This window comes from Ranitomeya imitator, chromosome 5, assembly GCF_032444005.1.
Source record: "Ranitomeya imitator isolate aRanImi1 chromosome 5, aRanImi1.pri, whole genome shotgun sequence".
Taxonomy (NCBI): domain Eukaryota; kingdom Metazoa; phylum Chordata; class Amphibia; order Anura; family Dendrobatidae; genus Ranitomeya; species Ranitomeya imitator.
This window is the reverse complement of record NC_091286.1, coordinates 519892768-519916333: the sequence shown is the minus strand read 5'-3', so window position 1 is coordinate 519916333 and position 23566 is coordinate 519892768. Positions and strand designations below refer to the sequence as shown.

General features: G+C 47.6%; 2 protein-coding genes across 2 annotated transcripts in view; one reads left to right on the top strand and one right to left on the bottom strand.

The window, feature by feature from the left end:
* The window catches only part of RHBDD1 (rhomboid domain containing 1), a 153454-nt gene that overhangs the window by 58398 nt on the left and 71490 nt on the right, over positions 1-23566 (top strand). The gene's annotated exons all lie outside the window — the stretch shown is intronic.
* Positions 3846-9319, bottom strand: LOC138680854 (microtubule-associated serine/threonine-protein kinase 3-like). The gene is made up of 11 exons (XM_069768080.1): positions 9118-9319; positions 7093-7231; positions 6873-7005; positions 6519-6684; positions 6298-6399; positions 5949-6071; positions 5688-5803; positions 5506-5597; positions 5082-5155; positions 4511-4603; positions 3846-4301 (listed from the first exon to the last, which is right to left on the bottom strand). Exons 1-11 carry the CDS (start codon positions 9269-9271, stop codon positions 4204-4206), a joined length of 1290 nt encoding a protein of 429 aa, XP_069624181.1. The 5' UTR covers positions 9272-9319; the 3' UTR covers positions 3846-4203.

The window sequence follows — 23566 nt, the reverse complement described above, 5'->3', positions numbered from 1 at the left end:
CCTAAGGGTTTTTCTGTCTGTCTGTCCTGGAAATCCCGCCTCTCTGATTGGTCGAGGCCTGGCGGCCTCGACCAATCAGCGTCGGGCACAGCATCGACGTAGAAATCCCGCGTCTCTGATTGGTCGAGGCCTGGCGGCCTCGACCAATCAGCGACGGGCACAGCGACGATGATGTCATGAAGGACGTAGACATCCCGCGTCTCTGATTGGTCGAGGCCGCCAGCCCTCGACCAATCAGCAACGGGCACAGCGACGATGATATCATAATGGTTGCCATGGCGACGATGATGTCATAAAGGTTGCCTCGACCAATCAGCGACGGGCACAGTCTGCCGCGAATTCTGGAATCGTAATTGTCCATATACTACGGGGACATGCATATTCTAGAATACCCGATGCGTTAGAATCGGGCCACAATCTAGTGTAAATATATATATATTTTTTTTACTTTGTCCCAGGGTGGGACATCTTGCTATATTGTCAGATAGCTGATCTGACACTTTACACAGCACTGCGTCAGATCAGCGATCTGACAGGGAGCGCTGCAGGCTTGCCGGCTCCTGCTCTCAGCAGGCGCTTGCAAGCCACCTCCCTGCAGGACCTGGAAGGAGCTCGGTGGCCATCTTGGTTCCGGGGCCTGCAGGGAGGAGACGCTCAGAACAACGCGATCACATCACGTTGTTGCGAGGGTCTCAGGGAAGCACGCAGGGAGCCCCCCTCCCTGCGCGATGCTTCCCTATGCCGCCGGAACCCTGCAATCATGTTTTATCGCAGTGTTCCTGGGGGTTAATGTGCCGGGAGCGGTCCGTGTAATAATCAGCTGACAACCGGGGGTGATCGCCGCGCTCTCCCCGTGAGTGCGGCCGATCGCCCATGACGTACTATCCCATCCTTGGGAGTTTAGTCCCAGGTGACCTTGACGGGATCATTCGTCATATGGCAGAGAGGGGTTAACATCCTAATACTGGCATGCCTGACCTGGCATGTCACTCTCCGCAAGGAGAAACTTTACCCCTTATATCCCAGTCTTAGCCTCTCACCTAGCCAAATCAGATCTCGTACTTTGCACTGATGAGGGGCAACACCCAGAAATTGAGATTGATTTGCATTTTATCCTAAGTCATATGGAAAGGCTCGTTAAAGTGTAGATATTGACTTGTAGGATTGCTACTTCCAATAGATGGCACTAGAGTTCAAGTCCTCTTCTCTGAATAGACAGTTGGCATATTTAATTTCTCAGAGGAGCATGCAAGGCGTTTCATTCGCCTCATACTGACATGCCAGACCTGGCATGTCACTCCCTGCAAGGAGAAATTTCACCCCATAGATCTTACTCATACATGGGCAGTGTGCTCATTGTATGTACTATAACCAATGGTTTCTACATTGCATAAGTTTGCTGCTGTCATCTCCCTGACTTATTTTTCAATATCACAAAATGTGTCCGCTACATGTTAATTGATTTCTCTTACAAAGATCATAGTTATAGTGTTCACACAGTTATCTGAACATAATATGGGAGAGGTCCGCTTTGATTTAGGTTATTGGATTATATCATGTCTGTGAGTGTAACTGCTCCATTATGCAGACCATTAAATTGCTGGTTATTTTCTAAGGTTATGTTCTAGTTCCCCTAGGTGATTGCTTGATCATTTCTACTGTATACTGCAATAATTTAGTAGGAGTACCTGTACTAGCATGGTGGTGGCAAGGGCAGCAATTGCAACCACACCAGCACCCCATGGCCGTAACCAGCTAGTCTGATTCTAATTGCTTAAATAACTAAAGTTCTAAATATTTAATCTGTTAGATCTGTTTGAGCTATTAGAGGTGGGTGCCAGCTGGCACCCCCTGTATGGAGCAGGCCCCACTCCATTTACCTGCAGCCGCCATATAGTATAAATGTACGTCATGTCAGGAAGGAGTCAAATAAATTAGTGTAAAGTAATGCTAAAACAGAATTTACATGTTATTCCTTATAAATTACACCACAAGGATGGAAATTGCTGAAATCACATGACCATAATTAGAATATATAACTCGCACACTGTTTTTTGTGGATTTTGAAGCAGATCTGCATCAATATCTACTTACAAAAACCGTAGTTTGAACTTTCCATTACATTTTTTACATAGCCTAACCATGCAATTCATTTAGTCTTATCTCCGCTCTTTCAATTTTTTTTCTACAATGTAAGCAAATTGCTACAATATCCTCTGAGATTTGAATAGAATATAACAGAATATAACTCCAAGTAAATCAAACTTCTGTGAAATCAAACTGTCCACTTAGGACGTAACAATGTTGACATTGTTTGACAATCAGTTTCACATACTGTTGTGCAAATGGAATAGAAAACAGATGGAAATTATTGGCAATTATCAGGACGCCCTCAATAAAGGAGTGGTTCTGCAGGTGGGGACCACAGACCACATCTCAGTAATAATGGTTTCTCGCTGATGTTTTGGTCACTTTTGAATGTTGGCTGTGTTTTCACACTCATGGTAGCATGAGACGGACTCTACAACCCACACAAGTGGCTCAGGTAGTGCAGCTCATCCAGGATGGCACATCAATGCGAGCTGTGGCAAGAAGGTTTGCTCAGTGTAGTGTTCAGAGGCTGGAGACGCTACCAGGAGACAAGCCAGTACAAGGAGATGTGGAGGGGGCCGTAGGAGGGCAACAACCCAGCAGCAGGACAGCTACCTCAGCCTTTGTGCAAGGAGAAACAGGAGGAGCACTGCCAGAGCCCTGCAAAATGTCCTCCAGCAGGCCACAAATGTGCATGTGTCTGCATAAATGGTTAGAAACCAACTCCATGAGGATGCTCTGAGTGATCGACGTCCACAGATGGGGGTTGTGCTCACGGCCTAACACTGTGCAGGATGCTTGGCATTTGCCACAGAACACCAGAATTGGCAAATTCGTCACTGGCGCCCTGTGCTCTTCACAGATGAAAGCAGGTTCACACTGAGTACATGTGACAAACGTGACAGAGTCTGGAGACGCCGTGGAGAGCGATCTGCTGCCTGCAACATCCTTAAGCATGACCGGTTTGGCAGTGGGTCAGTAATGGTGTGGGGTGGCATTTCTTTGGAGGGCTGCACAGCCCTCCATATGCTCACCAGAGGTAGTCTGACTGCCATTAGGTACTGAGATGAGATCATCACACCCCATGTGAGACCATATGCTGGTGCAGTTGGCCCTGGGATCCTCCTAATGCAGGACAATGCCAGACCTCATGTGGCTGGAGTGTGTCAGCAGTTCCTGCAAGATGAAGGCATTGAAGCTATGGACTGGCCTGCCCGTTCCCCAGACCTGAAACCGATTGAACACATCTGGGACATCATGTCTCGCACCATCCACCAACGTTTCGTTGCACCACAGACTGTCCAGGAGTTAGCGGATGCTTTAGTCCAGGTCTGGGAGGAGAGCCCTCAGGAGACCATCCGCCGCCTCATCAGGAGCATGCCCAGGCATTGTAGGGAGGTCATACAGGCACGTCGAGGCCAAACACACTACTGAGCATAATTTACTTGTCTTGATGCATTTCCACTGAAGTTGGATCAGCCTGTAACTTCATTTTCCACTTTGATTTTGAGCGACATTGCAACTCCAAACCTCCGTGGGATATTAGTTGTGATTTACGTTGATCATTTTTAGGTTTTATTGTTCTCAACACATTCCATTATGTAATGAATAAAGATTTACAACTGGAATATTTCATTCAGTGATATCTAGGATGTGGTAGTTTAGTGTTCCCTCTATTTTTTTGAGCAGTGTATATATTGGTGGTACAAAGCAAGAATACTTGTAAAAGCACAAACACCTCTATGTTTTTTATTTTTATTTTTTACAAAATTCGGAGTGAAGTTTGATGAATACAAGAGAATCTCAATCAATATAGATTTATTTTTTTTAATCAAGAATAGGATAGAGGGATAAAAGATGAACAGAATCGGTAGACAAAAACATAGTCAGGAAGACAGCCAGGGTCAGATACCGGGTGATCAGGAAAAGCCAAGTCAGGCGAGCAGTATGGATACAGCGGAGCCTGGTGACAGAGGCATTACCGAAACATATCCAGGTAAAGATATTACAGTCAGAAGGCCACAGGTAGATGGTGATGGTCCTTCTATACAGGTCCAGCAGTGATGGAGGGTCTGCTGAACTTCAGGGTGCTAGATGCTGAGGCTTTACGTCTTAGATGACACTAGGGCAACTGTGACAACATGCAAATAAGCGAGCAGCCCTGGATAATCCACGCCGGCAGGATGATAAGATCCGGCGGAAGATGGAACCTAAGAGAAGAGAAATAAATATAATGTAAGTGATGGGACTCAATATCACGTGATTCTACTGGGAGGAATCTTAATCACACAGATGTCAGGAATAACTGTCAGCCATCAGACATGTGACAACCCCATCACGGACATGACAACTGCTCCATATGAATTATTCTCACTGACTGACATACATCATACAACATGGAGCTGATTCTCACACTTACCTCTTCTCTTTTTCCCCTTTTTTACATTTTCTGAGTTTTCTTCCTTTATACTCTGATTTATTGCCGATTTTACTTCCTCCTCAGCTGGAGTTTCTAATTAGAAAGAAAAATAACTCTGTAAGAACATATTCTTCTAGGATCTGCTTTGTCTCCTGTATATAGTGGGCTTGTTCTAGTCCTATCCCCTATAGTCCTGATAATCTGGCACTACATCATAATAGAGCAGAATAAGTTCTATGTACAGTACATGGCCTAATCTGAGGGGCATTAGAGGTATCACTGATCTGGAGCAGTAAATGCCACGTGGCGCATCACTAATGAGCAATATCCTACTACAGGCCTTATAATGAGATAGATTCCAGGATGAAAAATCATAACTCACAGAATCCATAAAAAAAAAACCTACTGGACAAAATTAGGACAATAGAGATACAATATGGGCCTATGGGCAACATAATTGGGATACATGTATCACGGATAACATAGGAGACCTATTACAGAAAAAGCACGTGGAAATATTTGAGCCTTAAATTTAACAATCTCATGTTTGATGCTGTAGACATATACATACCTGACAATGAGGAGGAGAATGGCAAGCTGCTTATAGGATCGTCTCTAGCAGGTTTACAAAAAGATTCTTTCTGTCTGTTTGGGAGAAGAAAAACATGTAAATCACAAGAAAAGTTTGTTTCACTAGAAGAACACCGAAAATAGGGGCTAATAGGACATATGACAGTCACAGTGGGGAAGGTTTTGTGCTCATATCTACCTTCCGTAGATCAAAGCCAAAGACAACTACCAATACTCTCTCCTACAGCGTGGACAGCTGTAAAAACGAATGACTGGCTGCTATTTTGGGTAGTTAGCACCATGATTTTGGAAACCAAAAGCACAATGAACGCTTATCATTGATTCTGTATTTTATTTTATGGTATTTGGTGCTGTGCACATACATCAGCCTGGAACTCCCAGTTATGACCCCATATGCTACTCACTTTTCTGATCCATTTGTGCTGGATGCTGGAGTACACTGTGGAGGGGACTTGGGATCCTCATCATTCATTGTTCTGGTAGTGATGGTACAGAGCTAAATAAGGACAAAAACAAAATATGATTTTTCTCTTTTACTTTTAAATGTGTATTTTTTTTACATATTTTGGATTTCTTGATCACATACTTTAGAAAGCCTTTCAGAAGATGATGTAAAATTTTGAAACTCAAAGCTCTTGTTGTCCTCATTTGTGTCCCCTTCCTCATCCTCGGTGACCAGATGTTCTTCTATATCATGGCGATCTACACAGATAGTGAAGTGTTATTAGAGGTTGTCAGAATAACACAGTCATTTTTTACCACTAATATTAATGGGAACCAATTATTAACATTTTAAGGAAGACAAGAAAAACAGTTACTTAGTCCAGATGTGTCTCCTTCTACTTACTGATAAATAAGCTGGTGTCCACGTCTGATGCAAACTGAGGAATGTACTCCGGCTTCTGACTTAGAAGGTTGCCGAAGTCTAAGTCACTCAGGAATGGATGACCTTTGATCTCAAATGCTCCTCCTTGAAAAAAATTAAACAAAAAGTTATGCAGACATTGTCAGAGATTGCTTCATATCTGAACAGTTTAACTAAATCTGAACTGATGACATAACTGAGTCAACATGAAGGAAGATGACTAAAACTCATAGTGTCGAGAACTAGAAATGGAGGAGCTGATAGAGAAGTCTTGATCCTCATGGGCATGAGTGATAAGTGTAATACCTGAATATTAATAGTATTATATTACCTGTCCCAAGTCTATCGGCAGGATTTTTTCTGAGCAGCTCAGTAATTAGGTTCTGCGCATCGGGGGGAGGAGGAGCGAAATCACAATCCCAAATTATGCCTCCTGTAATACAGAAAATGACAAAATACAGAAAATAAAACCTCTTTACTGTACTGTAAAATAAAACAAAGGAAATAAACCAATGCAACCCATAACAGCAATGGTCAGATTATTCTTCTTACCATTGGTAACACTTTCATAAAGCTCAGTTAGGGAATCTTCATAAAATGGCACGAATCCCACGAGAAATTCATACAAGATGATCCCCAGTGACCACCAGTCTACGGGTCTTCCATATCCTTCTTTCATGATGATTTCTGGGGCGAAGTAATACGGGGTCCCACACATCTGGAAACCAACAGAAAAGAGATGAGATTAATGAAACATTTATCACGCCAAGTTTTCGCCATAAACACACAATGACAGAAGATAAAATATCAGTGGAAAAGTTCTCTAGAAATGAAGAACATAGATAAGAGACAATAGTGTGATGAGATTTGTAAAGAGCAAGCCGAGTTCCTGTAAGTGCTACCAACCTCATGGTCCATGAACTCTCTGGTGATGTCCTCCGCTAATTCCTTGTAGATGTTGGTTTTTGGTATCATGATACCAACTTTTGAAAGCCCGAAGTCGGTAACTTTTATGTGTCCAGAAGATGTAATCAGGAGGCTGTGAAAGAGAAGATGCTTTTAGCCTCACAGACTATGATAATAAGTGATTACTTCCCCTCTTTATTATAGTAAAAGGGGCACTTACTTTTCCGGCTTCAGGTCCCTGTGCACCACACCATAGCTGTGGAGGTATTCTACAGCAAGAACCGCTTCGGCAAAATACAAGCGGGCCAAGGGGACAGATAGAGGACCCATGGTGTTTATAAGGGTCTCACAGTCTCCACCTATAGAAGAAAGAAAATATGACCGGTGAGGGGTTTATACAGCAGATCACCATGATATATGATGAGAAGTGAGTGGAGACATTAGGACAAGAGACAATATATATGCAGATATAATGTATAGTGCACATTATATTAGACTGAATCAATGGAGGAATGTCGTCCATGTAACTAGTAACATAAAGTGATGTCACATCTCGTCTACAGCTGGAGATACTGACACGCTCAATGTGGACATACAGGGAGATCACTCCGACAGTGGTGTGAATAGAAATGACAGGGCCCATTAGCAAAAGTTCTAATTGCCCCCTCTTTAAAAAAAAAACCTTATTGTTCTCAACAACACCAATAAACCTGTCATGATCATTTTAGAGTATGATGCGCTCAAAAATTCCCCAACCTATCACACACTGTTAGGTATCCCCACAGTTAATCCTCCTTTATACAATTTCACCTTACACATACAGTGTAACACCTGTCAGTCTGATGCCCCCACTCAGTATGGGACCAGTCACAGCCACCTACTCAGTATAATGGTGCCCACAGCTTCCCCCACTCAATATAATGTCCCCCACAGGCCCTTACACAATATAATGTCCCCCACAGGCCCTTACACAATATAATGTCCCCCACAGGCCCTCACACAATATAATGTCCCCCACAGGCCCTCACACAATATAATGTCCCCCACAGGCCCTCACACAATATAATGTCCCCCACAGGCCCTCACACAATATAATGTCCCTTACAGGCCCTCACACAATATAATGTCCCCCACAGGCCCTCACACAATATAATGTCCCCCACAGGCCCTCACACAATATAATGTCCCCCACAGGCCCTCACACAATATAATGTCCCTTACAGGCCCTCACACAATATAATGTCCTCCACAGGCCCTCACACAATATAATGTCCCCCACAGGCCCTCACGCAATATAATGTCCCCCACAGGCCCTCGCGCAATATAATGTCCCCCACAGGCCCTCACACAATATAATGTCCCCCACAGGCCCTCACACAACATAATGTCCCCCACAGGCCCTCACACAATATAATGTCCACCACAGGCCCTCACACAATATAAAGTCCCCCACAGGCCCTCACACAATATAATGGCCTCCACAACTCCCCACTCAGCCAATCAAACAGAATGAAGCACCCCACAACACATCACTCAATATGAGGACCCCCACTCAGTGTAGGGGCATTCACAATCACCAACTCAATATGGGGACATACATAGTCCGTCATAGCCCCTAACACAGCACACCATTCAATATTATTGGCCCATCCATCCCCACCTTTCAGGAATTATGGCCTCTGTAAACCCCACTACTCAGTATTATGGCCCTCACCAACCCCACCACTTAGTACTTTGGCCCTCACCAGCCACACCTCTCAGTATTATGGCCCCCATAACCACCACTACTTAGTATTATGGCCACCACTAGTCTCACCACTCAGTATGATGGCACCCCCCCCCCCCCCCCAGCCTCACCACTCAGTGTTATGGCCCCTACCAGACCCACCCCTCTCAGTATTATGGACAAATTAGTGTGATGACCCCATCAGCCCCTCCTGTGCAGTGTAGGTACTGAGACTCCACACTACAGGTGTAATTCAGTATTGTGACGTCATCGCACCTGCAGTGCATGGAGTCTCGAACCCATCTGAGCAGGCTGAATCATGGGTCAAGGAGACTTTGGCTCTGAAATTGTGATAACAGGTGAAGGAATTGGGTCCAGTGCCCCTGCACACAGATCAATGAATTTCCAGTCATCTTGGTAATAGATAACTTATAGTCGATCCTAATTATCCTAATTTTATAAGCGGTGATAAGATAGAACTAGCCATGGGCTGAATACAGTACAATATACATGTCCTACCTCCTACATACTCCATGACCATACACAAGTGAGATTTAGTTGGAAAGGAGCAAAGCATGGAGACCACAAAGGGACAATCAATGAATGTTAGGATGTCCCGCTCCAGATAGGCCCTTTTCACTTTTTTTGGAGTATCTATGTTCCGCTTGGTCATTTTCTTCAAAGCAAAGATCTGGTGTGAGTCTTTATGGTGCACCAAGTAGACAGCCCTGGAGAGGAGAATCCATGGAATCTTTATTAAAAGAACATCTATAGAAATCATTGTCTAATTGTTTAAACTTATATTTAATACAAGAAGATCGGGTGTCACTAGAAATCCATCAGAGAGCACTACATAGATCACCTATGGGAGGTCTGCAGACTGCCACGTCTGTCGGACCCTCACCCAGGTCACATTAGAGATGAGCAAATCTACCTAAATTATTCTTGGGCAGATTCGCTGTATTTGCCCAGTAGATATGATTTAGTCCAAATAAAAATTTGTCCAAATTGAAAGTGCTCCAATTGCTCCCTCCATACCCCAAGACTTAATAAATGGAGGTGAGGGAAGACCCGCATGGAGGGCAGAGAAGCTCTGAAGGAGGTGGCAGAGTAAGAACAGGTGAGGGTCCAGGACAGACAAGTGTAATATTTTATTTTAATTCCCATCCTCACAGTTTGTTTTCTTACAGATTGTATAATTTCCCTATGATAACTCTGAATGGCAGAGCACAGAGGCGCACTGTCATTGGGAACCCTGAGAAATGTGGATTACTCACCCAAAATGGCCACTGCCGATCAGTTTAGTTGTTTCATAGTCGCTTTCATGCGGCTTTCTTGTCGGGGTCAATGATTTAATCACGCTCTATAAAAATAAGAAATGATGTTAAGCTATAGAAACTGCTGGAAAAAAAGCTGAAAAACTTCTCCCTCCTAGATTATGTCCCAACTGATATCACTGATCCGATTGGAGGAAACAAAACAACTTAACGCTACACAGACAAGGATGTAATTTAATGGGGATCCTCCAAATACCGATCATGAAGAGATCACAGAGGAGAACTTCAAGGGGATCTGTCAACAGGATTTTACTATGTATTCTGAGCTCTGATGGTTCTGATTCCAGCGATATATCGCTTACTAGTCTGTGTCGTTGTTTTCATAAAATCAATATTTTATCAGCAGCAGATTATCACTAGAGGACTATCTGTCTCGTGACATGTAGTCCTATTGCTCTGTCTAACTCCGCCCCCACCACTGAGTTTTCTGCCTATACACAGTGTACACAGACAGCTGCCAATAATATGGAGTGGCCAGGCTTATACAGAGCTCAGCATTCAGAGCAGAAAAATTGGTGATTTTATCACAACTTCTGCACCCAGTAATGTCATTAATACATTGCTGGAATCAGGGTCCCTGTCTCTACATCCTGTGTCATCTCCTCCTAGAATAGAGGCGACCCATGGTGATGTGGGGGAGAATACTGGACATGTCATGCACAGCCATCTCCCTCTATGATACTTACACCAACAGATTCTTGGATCTCTGGGATCTCACAGATTCTACTGTCAGGATCCGCCAGCACAGTTGTATCTAAAGTAGTGATAAAAAGATGAAGAGATGATATCTATTAGACAATATTAATCCTACATACATAATACAGAAATGACCAGATGTCTGCAAATGGGAGGAATGCTCTTTATATAGGGATTCTAGATATGAGAACGTATGGCGCGTCCATGGATAAATGTAATATAAGTGATGGAGGAATCCTCCAATCATCACATGAATGAGGACCCCCCTCACTAAACGTGATGGTAAGAGAGCTGAAGGATAGGTGCCATATGCAAATTAGTCTGGATGTGCAATGGGGGTGTGTCACTGTACTCAGATTTCTTCTTCCTCCCCGTCCCCTCGAAAAAAAAATGCGTAAGTTTTATTATTGGAAAATGGCCTATACCGTCATCCCAGTACTTCCATATGCAGAAATGTGCTGAGCGGCGGCCATTCCACAGAGTAGATGGAGTAAATGTAACATTACCCCCCTGGTTGGGGGATGGGCTCACCTGGAATCAGATCGCTGCACGGCCCCGGGATCGGATGTTGCCCATCTTTGGCTTCGCCTTCTGCTGTTTCCTGATGGATACAATATATGTAATTAATATGTGGAATCATCACACACATACATCAGGACTAAACTACACAAATCAGATGTGTGACAGAGAAGACGATGGCTCCTTACCAGGCGTTCCAACGGGCGAGCCGGACGTTCCAGCACAGACAGGACTTTATCGGCCAGTTCTGTAATAAAAGCCAAATCTCCATATTGAGATCTTTCTTCAGCCTATAAAGAAGAGAAGAAAGAAAAAGGGACATTTTGAGATGAGAAAGGTGGCAGAGGAGGCCGCCATTGTGTGTGACCTTGGCCCCTCTCTCTGCAGAGACAATGACTACATAGATGGCGACTCGTCGTGGCTTAAACTGGAGGAAAGCAGAATCTTCGCTGCCGCCATTATTATCTGTACGGGAAGATTTACCTGCTGTACTAATGTCCGGATGTTCTGAAGTAAATCCCTCACATACTCTGAGGTAAGATGACCTTGTTGGTATTTGGTCAGGCAATTCCTTACTAGCTGCACCACCAGCCGGTGAGTGAAGCTGAGGACGCCATCGGGTGGTAGAAGCACAGTCTTAGGGCGATTGTTGTTAAGAATCCGCCATAGTGCTTGTACCTGAAGATTGTCTAGAATAAATCCAGCCATAGCGAGAAACTGCAAGAGTGCGTTGTCACCAGCTACGGAGCCAACAATGGCACTCGTGACCCTGTGCACATTGTATATGTAGCGACTGTCGGCTCTGATGTCACAATGGGCAACAATCACCAGTGATGTCATCATGGAGTCCGATGATGGAATCTTAAAGGGGCGGCTCTGCAAAAATAGATGCTGCCTAGCAATATGTAAAGTGGAAACACCATAGAATTAATCTCAATCAGAAGCGTAGCTTTGCTACCAGGCGGTCAAAATAGGCAGCTGCCCGGTGCCCCGCTCTCTAAGAGGGCCCACCTGGAGCTGCGCTGCTGTTAAGTGTATGGGCATATGGCGCTGTGCGGCAGACTCGATGCACCGTCACCCAGCCGCTATGGAATACATGAGCCGTGGGGGGCCGGGGACCAGCACCGGGCCCCCGACCGTCATTGCAAGTTCAGCTGTATTGGCTGTCGGCTGAATGCTGACACAGATGAAAGCAATGATGAGACGGCTACCTCTGCCATCACTCCCCCTGATGTCAATGATGTAGACACTGGCAGGGAAAGCGATTACATCATTGCTTGGCACCCGCTGTCCTGACAAGTACGGTATATAGAGTCTGCCTATGGGGAGTGCATTATATTACAAGTGCTTCTCACTAAATTAGAATATCATCAAAAAGTTAATTTATTTCGGTTCTTTAATACAAAAAGTGAAACTCGTATATTATATAGCATCATTACAAACCGAGTGATCTATTTCAAGTGTTTATTTCTGTTAATGTTGATGATTATGGCTTACAGCCAATGAAAACCCAAAGGTCATTATCTCAGTAAATTAGAATACTTTATAAAACCAGCTTGAAAAATGAGTTTAAAATCGGAAATGTTGGCCTACTGAAATGTAGGTTCAGTAAATGCTCTCAATACTTTGTCAGGGCTCCTTTTGCATCAATTACTGCATCAATATGGCATGGCATGGAGGTGATCAGACTGTGGCACTGCTGAGATGTTATGGAAGCCCATAACATACAGAGGTCTAATTATATGGGCTCTCATGCAGGACATGGAGAGGCTATGGTGGTCTCATGCTGGATATTGGGAGGCTATGTGCCTCATGCAGGAGATAGGGTGTCTATGGGAGCCCTGTCTGTGGGGCACATGCTGTATATAGAGGCTGTATAGGTCTCATGCTCTATATGGGGAGGCTATGGTGGTCTCATGCTGGATATTGGGAGGCTATGTGTGCCTCATGCAGGAGATAGGGTGTCTATGGGAGCCCTGTCTGTGGGGCACATGCTGTATATAGAGGCTGTATAGGTCTCATGCTCTATATGGGGAGGCTATGGTGGTTTCATGCTGGATATTGGGAGGCTATGTGTGCCTCATGCAGGAGATAGGGTGTATATGGGAGCCCTGTCTGTGGGGCACATGCTGTATATAGAGAGGCTGTATAGGTCTCATGCTCTATATGGGGAGGCTTTGGTGGTCTCATGCTGGATATTGGGAGGCTATGTGTGCCTCATGCAGGAGATAGGGTGTATATGGGAGCCCTGTCTGTGGGGCACATGCTGTATATAGAGAGGCTGTATAGGTCTCATGCTCTATATGGGGAGGCTATGGTGGTCTCATGCTGGATATTGGGAGGCTATGTGTGCCTCATGCAGGAGATAGGGTGTCTATGGGAGGCCTGTCTGTGGGGCACATGCTGTATATGAGGCTGTATAGGTCTCATGCTCTATATGGGGAGGCTATGGTGGTCTCGTGCTGGATATTGGGAGGCTATGTGCCTCATGCAGGAGATAGGGTGTCTATGGGAGCCCTGTCTGTGGGGCACATGCTGTATATGAGGCTGTATAGGTCTCATGCTCTATATGGGGAGGCTATGGTGGTCTCGTGCTGGATATTGGGAGGCTATGTGCCTCATGCAGGAGATAGGGTGTCTATGGGAGCCCTGTCTTTGGGGCACATGCTGTATATAGAGGCTGTATAGGTCTCATGCTCTATATGGGGAGGCTTTGGTGGTCTCATGCTGGATATTGGGAGGCTATGTGTGCCTCATGCAGGAGATAGGGTGTCTATGGGAGCCCTGTCTGTGGGGCACATGCTGTATATAGAGGCTGTATAGGTCTCATGCTCTATATGGGGAGGCTATGATGGTCTCATGCTGGATATTGGGAGGCTATGTGCCTCATGCAGGAGATAGGGTGTATATGGGAGCCCTGTCTGTGGGGCACATGCTGTATATAGAGGCTGTATAGGTCTCATGCTCTATATGGGGAGGCTTTGGTGGTCTCATGCTGGATATTGGGAGGCTATGTGTGCCTCATGCAGGAGATAGGGTGTCTATGGGAGCCCTGTCTGTGGGGCACATGCTGTATATGAGGCTATATAGGTCTCATGCTCTATATGGGGAGGCTATGGTGGTCTCATGCTGGATATTGGGAGGCTATGTGCCTCATGCAGGAGATAGGGTGTCTATGGGAGCCCTGTCTGTGGGGCACATGCTGTATATAGAGGCTGTATAAGTCTCATGCTCTATATGGGGAGGCTATGGTGGTCTCGTGCTGGATATTGGGAGGCTATGTGTGCCTCTGCAGGAGATAGGGTGTCTATGGGAGCCCTGTCTGTGGGGCACATGCTGTATATAGAGGCTGTATAGGTCTCATGCTCTATATGGGAGGCTATGGTGGTCTCATGCTGGATATTGGGAGGCTATGTGTGCCTCATGCAGGAGATAGGGTGTCTATGGGAGCCCTGTCTGTGGGGCACATGCTGTATATAGAGGCTGTATAGGTCTCATGCTCTATATGGGGAGGCTTTGGTGGTCTCATGCTGGATATTGGGAGGCTATGTGTGCCTCATGCAGGAGATAGGGTGTATATGGGAGCCCTGTCTGTGGGGCACATGCTGTATATAGAGGCTGTATAGGTCTCATGCTCTATATGGGGAGGCTATGGTGGTCTCATGCTGGATATTGGGAGGCTATGTGTGCCTCATGCAGGAGATAGGGTGTCTATGGGAGCCCTGTCTGTGGGGCACATGCTGTATATAGAGGCTGTATAGGTCTCATGCTCTATATGGGGAGGCTATGGTGGTCTCGTGCTGGATATTGGGAGGCTATGTGTGCCTCATGCAGGAGATAGGGTGTCTATGGGAGCCCTGTCTGTGGGGCACATGCTGTATATAGAGGCTGTATAGGTCTCATGCTCTATATGGGGAGGCTATGGTGGTCTCATGCTGGATATTGGGAGGCTATGTGTGCCTCATGCAGGAGATAGGGTGTCTATGGGAGCCCTGTCTGTGGGGCACATGCTGTATATAGAGGCTGTATAGGTCTCATGCTCTATATGGGGAGGCTATGGTGGTCTCGTGCTGGATATTGGGAGGCTATGTGTGCCTCATGCAGGAGATAGGGTGTCTATGGGAGCCCTGTCTGTGGGGCACATGCTGTATATAGAGGCTGTATAGGTCTCATGCTCTATATGGGGAGGCTATGGTGGTCTCATGCTGGATATTGGGAGGCTATGTGCCTCATGCAGGAGATAGGGTGTCTATGGGAGCCCTGTCTGTGGGGCACATGCTGTATATAGAGGCTGTATAGGTCTCATGCTCTATATGGGGAGGCTATGGTGGTCTCATGCTGGATATTGGGAGGCTATGTGCCTCATGCAGGAGATAGGGTGTCTATGGGAGCCCTGTCTGTGGGGCACATGCTGTATATAGAGGCTGTATAGGTCTCATGCTCTATATGGGGAGGCTATGGTGGTCTCGTGCTGGATATTGGGAGGCTATGTGTGCCTCTGCAGGAGATAGGGTGTCTATGGGAGCCCTGTCTGTGGGGCATATGCTGTATATAGAGGCTGTATAGGTCTCATGCTCTATATGGGGAGGCTATGGTGGTTTCATGCTGGATATTGGGAGGCTATGTGTGCCTCATGCAGGAGATAGGGTGTATATGGGAGCCCTGTCTGTGGGGCACATGCTGTATATAGAGAGGCTGTATAGGTCTCATGCTCTATATGGGGAGGCTTTGGTGGTCTCATGCTGGATATTGGGAGGCTCTGTGTGCCTCATGCAGGAGATAGGGTGTCTATGGGAGCCCTGTCTGTGGGGCACATGCTGTATATAGAGGCTGTATAGGTCTCATGCTCTATATGGGGAGGCTATGGTGGTCTCATGCTGGATATTGGGAGGCTATGTGTGCCTCATGCAGGAGATAGGGTGTCTATGGGAGCCCTGTCTGTGGGGCACATGCTGTTTATAGAGGCTGTATAGGTCTCATGCTCTATATGGGAGGCTATGGTGGTCTCATGCTGGATATTGGGAGGCTATGTGTGCCTCATGCAGGAGATAGGGTGTCTATGGGAGCCCTGTCTGTGGGGCACATGCTGTATATAGAGGCTGTATAGGTCTCATGCTCTATATGGGGAGGCTTTGGTGGTCTCATGCTGGATATTGGGAGGCTATGTGTGCCTCATGCAGGAGATAGGGTGTATATGGGAGCCCTGTCTGTGGGGCACATGCTGTATATAGAGGCTGTATAGGTCTCATGCTCTATATGGGGAGGCTTTGGTGGTCTCATGCTGGATATTGGGAGGCTCTGTGTGCCTCATGCAGGAGATAGGGTGTGTATGGGAGCCCTGTCTGTGGGGCACATGCTGTATATAGAGAGGCTGTATAGGTCTCATGCTCTATATGGGGAGGCTATGGTGGTCTCATGCTGGATATTGGGAGGCTATGTGTGCCTCATGCAGGAGATAGGGTGTCTATGGGAGCCCTGTCTGTGGGGCACATGCTGTATATAGAGGCTGTATAGGTCTCATGCTCTATATGGGGAGGCTATGGTGGTCTCATGCTGGATATTGGGAGGCTATGTGTGCCTCATGCAGGAGATAGGGTGTCTATGGGAGCCCTGTCTGTGGGGCACATGCTGTATATAGAGAGGCTGTATAGGTCTCATGCTGTATATGGGGAGGCTATGGTGGTCTCATGCTGGATATTGGGAGGCTATGTGTGCCTCATGCAGGAGATAGGGTGTCTATGGGAGCCCTGTCTGTGGGGCACATGCTGTATATAGAGGCTGTATAGGTCTCATGCTCTATATGGGGAGGCTATGGTGGTCTCATGCTGGATATTGGGAGGCTATGTGTGCCTCATGCAGGAGATAGGGTGTCTATGGGAGCCCTGTCTGTGGGGCACATGCTGTTTATAGAGGCTGTATAGGTCTCATGCTCTATATGGGGAGGCTATGGTCGTCTCATGCTGGATATTGGGAGGCTATGTGTGCCTCATGCAGGAGATAGGGTGTCTATGGGAGCCCTGTCTGTGGGGCACATGCTGTATATAGAGGCTGTATAGGTCTCATGCTCTATATGGGGAGGCTTTGGTGGTCTCATGCTGGATATTGGGAGGCTATGTGTGCCTCATGCAGGAGATAGGGTGTATATGGGAGCCCTGTCTGTGGGGCACATGCTGTATATAGAGGCTGTATAGGTCTCATGCTCTATATGGGGAGGCTATGGTTGTCTCATGCTGGATATTGGGAGGCTATGTGTGCCTCATGCAGGAGATAGGGTGTCTATGGGAGCCCTGTCTGTGGGGCACATGCTGTATATAGAGAGGCTGTATAGGTCTCATGCTCTATATGGGGAGGCTATGGTGGTCTCATGCTGGATATTGGGAGGCTATGTGTGCCTCATGCAGGAGATAGGGTGTCTATGGGAGCCCTGTCTGTGGGGCACATGCTGTATATAGAGGCTGTATAGGTCTCATGCTCTATATGGGGAGGCTATGGTGGTCTCGTGCTGGATATTGGGAGGCTATGTGTGCCTCATGCAGGAGATAGGGTGTCTATGGGAGCCCTGTCTGTGGGGCACATGCTGTATATAGAGGCTGTATAGGTCTCATGCTCTATATGGGGAGGCTATGGTGGTCTCATGCTGGATATTGGGAGGCTATGTGCCTCATGCAGGAGATAGGGTGTCTATGGGAGCCCTGTCTGTGGGGCTCATGCTGTATATGAGGCTGTATAGGTCTCATGCTCTATATGGGGAGGCTATGGTGGTCTCATGCTGGATATTGGGAGGCTATGTGCCTCATGCAGGAGATAGGGTGTCTATGGGAGCCCTGTCTGTGGGGCACATGCTGTATATAGAGGCTGTATAGGTCTCATGCTCTATATGGGGAGGCTATGGTGGTCTCGTGCTGGATATTGGGAGGCTATGTGTGCCTCATGCAGGAGATAGGGTGTCTATGGGAGCCCTGTCTGTGGGGCACATGCTGTATATGAGGCTGTATAGGTCTCATGCTCTATATGGGGAGGCTTTGGTGGTCTCATGCTGGATATTGGGAGGCTATGTGTGCCTCTGCAGGAGATAGGGTGTCTATGGGAGCCCTGTCTGTGGGGCACATGCTGTATATAGAGGCTGTATAGGTCTCATGCTCTATATGGGGAGGCTATGGTGGTTTCATGCTGGATATTGGGAGGCTATGTGTGCCTCATGCAGGAGATAGGGTGTATATGGGAGCCCTGTCTGTGGGGCACATGCTGTATATAGAGAGGCTGTATAGGTCTCATGCTCTATATGGGGAGGCTTTGGTGGTCTCATGCTGGATATTGGGAGGCTATGTGTGCCTCATGCAGGAGATAGGGTGTATATGGGAGCCCTGTCTGTGGGGCACATGCTGTATATAGAGAGGCTGTATAGGTCTCATGCTCTATATGGGGAGGCTATGGTGGTCTCATGCTGGATATTGGGAGGCTATGTGTGCCTCATGCAGGAGATAGGGTGTCTATGGGAGGCCTGTCTGTGGGGCACATGCTGTATATGAGGCTGTATAGGTCTCATGCTCTATATGGGGAGGCTATGGTGGTCTCGTGCTGGATATTGGGAGGCTATGTGCCTCATGCAGGAGATAGGGTGTCTATGGGAGCCCTGTCTGTGGGGCACATGCTGTATATGAGGCTGTATAGGTCTCATGCTCTATATGGGGAGGCTATGGTGGTCTCGTGCTGGATATTGGGAGGCTATGTGCCTCATGCAGGAGATAGGGTGTCTATGGGAGCCCTGTCTTTGGGGCACATGCTGTATATAGAGGCTGTATAGGTCTCATGCTCTATATGGGGAGGCTTTGGTGGTCTCATGCTGGATATTGGGAGGCTATGTGTGCCTCATGCAGGAGATAGGGTGTCTATGGGAGCCCTGTCTGTGGGGCACATGCTGTATATAGAGGCTGTATAGGTCTCATGCTCTATATGGGGAGGCTTTGGTGGTCTCATGCTGGATATTGGGAGGCTATGTGTGCCTCATGCAGGAGATAGGGTGTCTATGGGAGCCCTGTCTGTGGGGCACATGCTGTATATGAGGCTATATAGGTCTCATGCTCTATATGGGGAGGCTATGGTGGTCTCATGCTGGATATTGGGAGGCTATGTGCCTCATGCAGGAGATAGGGTGTCTATGGGAGCCCTGTCTGTGGGGCACATGCTGTATATAGAGGCTGTATAAGTCTCATGCTCTATATGGGGAGGCTATGGTGGTCTCGTGCTGGATATTGGGAGGCTATGTGTGCCTCTGCAGGAGATAGGGTGTCTATGGGAGCCCTGTCTGTGGGGCACATGCTGTATATAGAGGCTGTATAGGTCTCATGCTCTATATGGGAGGCTATGGTGGTCTCATGCTGGATATTGGGAGGCTATGTGTGCCTCATGCAGGAGATAGGGTGTCTATGGGAGCCCTGTCTGTGGGGCACATGCTGTATATAGAGGCTGTATAGGTCTCATGCTCTATATGGGGAGGCTTTGGTGGTCTCATGCTGGATATTGGGAGGCTATGTGTGCCTCATGCAGGAGATAGGGTGTCTATGGGAGCCCTGTCTGTGGGGCACATGCTGTATATAGAGGCTGTATAGGTCTCATGCTCTATATGGGGAGGCTATGGTGGTCTCATGCTGGATATTGGGAGGCTATGTGTGCCTCATGCAGGAGATAGGGTGTCTATGGGAGCCCTGTCTGTGGGGCACATGCTGTATATAGAGGCTGTATAGGTCTCATGCTCTATATGGGGAGGCTATGGTGGTCTCGTGCTGGATATTGGGAGGCTATGTGTGCCTCATGCAGGAGATAGGGTGTCTATGGGAGCCCTGTCTGTGGGGCACATGCTGTATATAGAGGCTGTATAGGTCTCATGCTCTATATGGGGAGGCTATGGTGGTCTCATGCTGGATATTGGGAGGCTATGTGCCTCATGCAGGAGATAGGGTGTCTATGGGAGCCCTGTCTGTGGGGCTCATGCTGTATATGAGGCTGTATAGGTCTCATGCTCTATATGGGGAGGCTATGGTGGTCTCATGCTGGATATTGGGAGGCTATGTGCCTCATGCAGGAGATAGGGTGTCTATGGGAGCCCTGTCTGTGGGGCACATGCTGTATATAGAGGCTGTATAGGTCTCATGCTCTATATGGGGAGGCTATGGTGGTCTCGTGCTGGATATTGGGAGGCTATGTGTGCCTCTGCAGGAGATAGGGTGTCTATGGGAGCCCTGTCTGTGGGGCATATGCTGTATATAGAGGCTGTATAGGTCTCATGCTCTATATGGGGAGGCTATGGTGGTCTCATGCTGGATATTGGGAGGCTATGTGTGCCTCTGCAGGAGATAGGGTGTCTATGGGAGCCCTGTCTGTGGGGCACATGCTGTATATAGAGAGGCTGTATAGGTCTCATGCTCTATATGGGGAGGCTTTGGTGGTCTCATGCTGGATATTGGGAGGCTCTGTGTGCCTCATGCAGGAGATAGGGTGTCTATGGGAGCCCTGTCTGTGGGGCACATGCTGTATATAGAGGCTGTATAGGTCTCATGCTCTATATGGGGAGGCTATGGTGGTCTCATGCTGGATATTGGGAGGCTATGTGTGCCTCATGCAGGAGATAGGGTGTCTATGGGAGCCCTGTCTGTGGGGCACATGCTGTTTATAGAGGCTGTATAGGTCTCATGCTCTATATGGGAGGCTATGGTGGTCTCATGCTGGATATTGGGAGGCTATGTGTGCCTCATGCAGGAGATAGGGTGTCTATGGGAGCCCTGTCTGTGGGGCACATGCTGTATATAGAGGCTGTATAGGTCTCATGCTCTATATGGGGAGGCTTTGGTGGTCTCATGCTGGATATTGGGAGGCTATGTGTGCCTCATGCAGGAGATAGGGTGTATATGGGAGCCCTGTCTGTGGGGCACATGCTGTATATAGAGGCTGTATAGGTCTCATGCTCTATATGGGGAGGCTATGGTGGTCTCATGCTGGATATTGGGAGGCTATGTGTGCCTCATGCAGGAGATAGGGTGTCTATGGGAGCCCTGTCTGTGGGGCACATGCTGTATATAGAGGCTGTATAGGTCTCATGCTCTATATGGGGAGGCTATGGTGGTCTCGTGCTGGATATTGGGAGGCTATGTGTGCCTCATGCAGGAGATAGGGTGTCTATGGGAGCCCTGTCTGTGGGGCACATGCTGTATATAGAGGCTGTATAGGTCTCATGCTCTATATGGGGAGGCTATGGTGGTCTCATGCTGGATATTGGGAGGCTATGTGCCTCATGCAGGAGATAGGGTGTCTATGGGAGCCCTGTCTGTGGGGCTCATGCTGTATATGAGGCTGTATAGGTCTCATGCTCTATATGGGGAGGCTATGGTGGTCTCATGCTGGATATTGGGAGGCTATGTGCCTCATGCAGGAGATAGGGTGTCTATGGGAGCCCTGTCTGTGGGGCACATGCTGTATATAGAGGCTGTATAGGTCTCATGCTCTATATGGGGAGGCTATGGTGGTCTCGTGCTGGATATTATGAGGCTATGTGTGCCTCTGCAGGAGATAGGGTGTCTATGGGAGCCCTGTCTGTGGGGCACATGCTGTATATAGAGGCTGTATAGGTCTCATGCTCTATATGGGGAGGCTATGGTGGTTTCATGCTGGATATTGGGAGGCTATGTGTGCCTCATGCAGGAGATAGGGTGTATATGGGAGCCCTGTCTGTGGGGCACATGCTGTATATAGAGAGGCTGTATAGGTCTCATGCTCTATATGGGGAGGCTTTGGTGGTCTCATGCTGGATATTGGGAGGCTATGTGTGCCTCATGCAGGAGATAGGGTGTATATGGGAGCCCTGTCTGTGGGGCACATGCTGTATATAGAGAGGCTGTATAGGTCTCATGCTCTATATGGGGAGGCTATGGTGGTCTCATGCTGGATATTGGGAGGCTATGTGTGCCTCATGCAGGAGATAGGGTGTCTATGGGAGCCCTGTCTGTGGGGCACATGCTGTATATAGAGGCTGTATAGGTCTCATACTCTATATGGGGAGGCTATGGTGGTCTCATGCTGGATATTGGGAGGCTATGTGTGCCTCATGCAGGAGATAGGGTGTCTATGGGAGCCCTGTCTGTGGGGCACATGCTGTATATAGAGGCTGTATAGGTCTCATGCTCTATATGGGGAGGCTATGGTGGTCTCATGCTGGATATTGGGAGGCTATGTGTGCCTCATGCAGGAGATAGGGTGTCTATGGGAGCCCTGTCTGTGGGGCACATGCTGTATATAGAGGCTATATAGGTCTCATGCTCTATATGGGGAGGCTATGGTGGTCTCATGCTGGATATTGGGAGGCTATGTGCCTCATGCAGGAGATAGGGTGTCTATGGGAGCCCTGTCTGTGGGGCACATGCTGTATATGAGGCTGTATAGGTCTCATGCTCTATATGGGGAGGCTATGGTGGTCTCGTGCTGGATATTGGGAGGCTATGTGCCTCATGCAGGAGATAGGGTGTCTATGGGAGCCCTGTCTGTGGGGCACATGCTGTATATGAGGCTGTATAGGTCTCATGCTCTATATGGGGAGGCTATGGTGGTCTCGTGCTGGATATTGGGAGGCTATGTGCCTCATGCAGGAGATAGGGTGTCTATGGGAGCCCTGTCTGTGGGGCACATGCTGTATATGAGGCTGTATAGGTCTCATGCTCTATATGGGGAGGCTTTGGTGGTCTCATGCTGGATATTGGGAGGCTATGTGTGCCTCATGCAGGAGATAGGGTGTCTATGGGAGCCCTGTCTGTGGGGCACATGCTGTATATAGAGGCTGTATAGGTCTCATGCTCTATATGGGGAGGCTATGGTGGTCTCGTGCTGGATATTGGGAGGCTATGTGTGCCTCATGCAGGAGATAGGGTGTCTATGGGAGCCCTGTCTGTGGGGCACATGCTGTATATAGAGGCTGTATAGGTCTCATGCTCTATATGGGGAGGCTATGGTGGTCTCATGCTGGATATTGGGAGGCTATGTGTGCCTCATGCAGGAGATAGGGTGTCTATGGGAGCCCTGTCTGTGGGGCACATGCTGTATATAGAGAGGCTGTATAGGTCTCATGCTCTATATGGGGAGGCTATGGTGGTCTCATGCTGGATATTGGGAGGCTATGTGTGCCTCATGCAGGAGATAGGGTGTCTATGGGAGCCCTGTCTGTGGGGCACATGCTGTATATAGAGAGGCTGTATAGGTCTCATGCTCTATATGGGGAGGCTATGGTGGTCTCATGCTGGATATTGGGAGGCTATGTGCCTCATGCAGGAGATAGGGTGTCTATGGGAGCCCTGTCTGTGGGGCACATGCTGTATATAGAGAGGCTGTATAGGTCTCATGCTCTATATGGGGAGGCTATGGTGGTCTCGTGC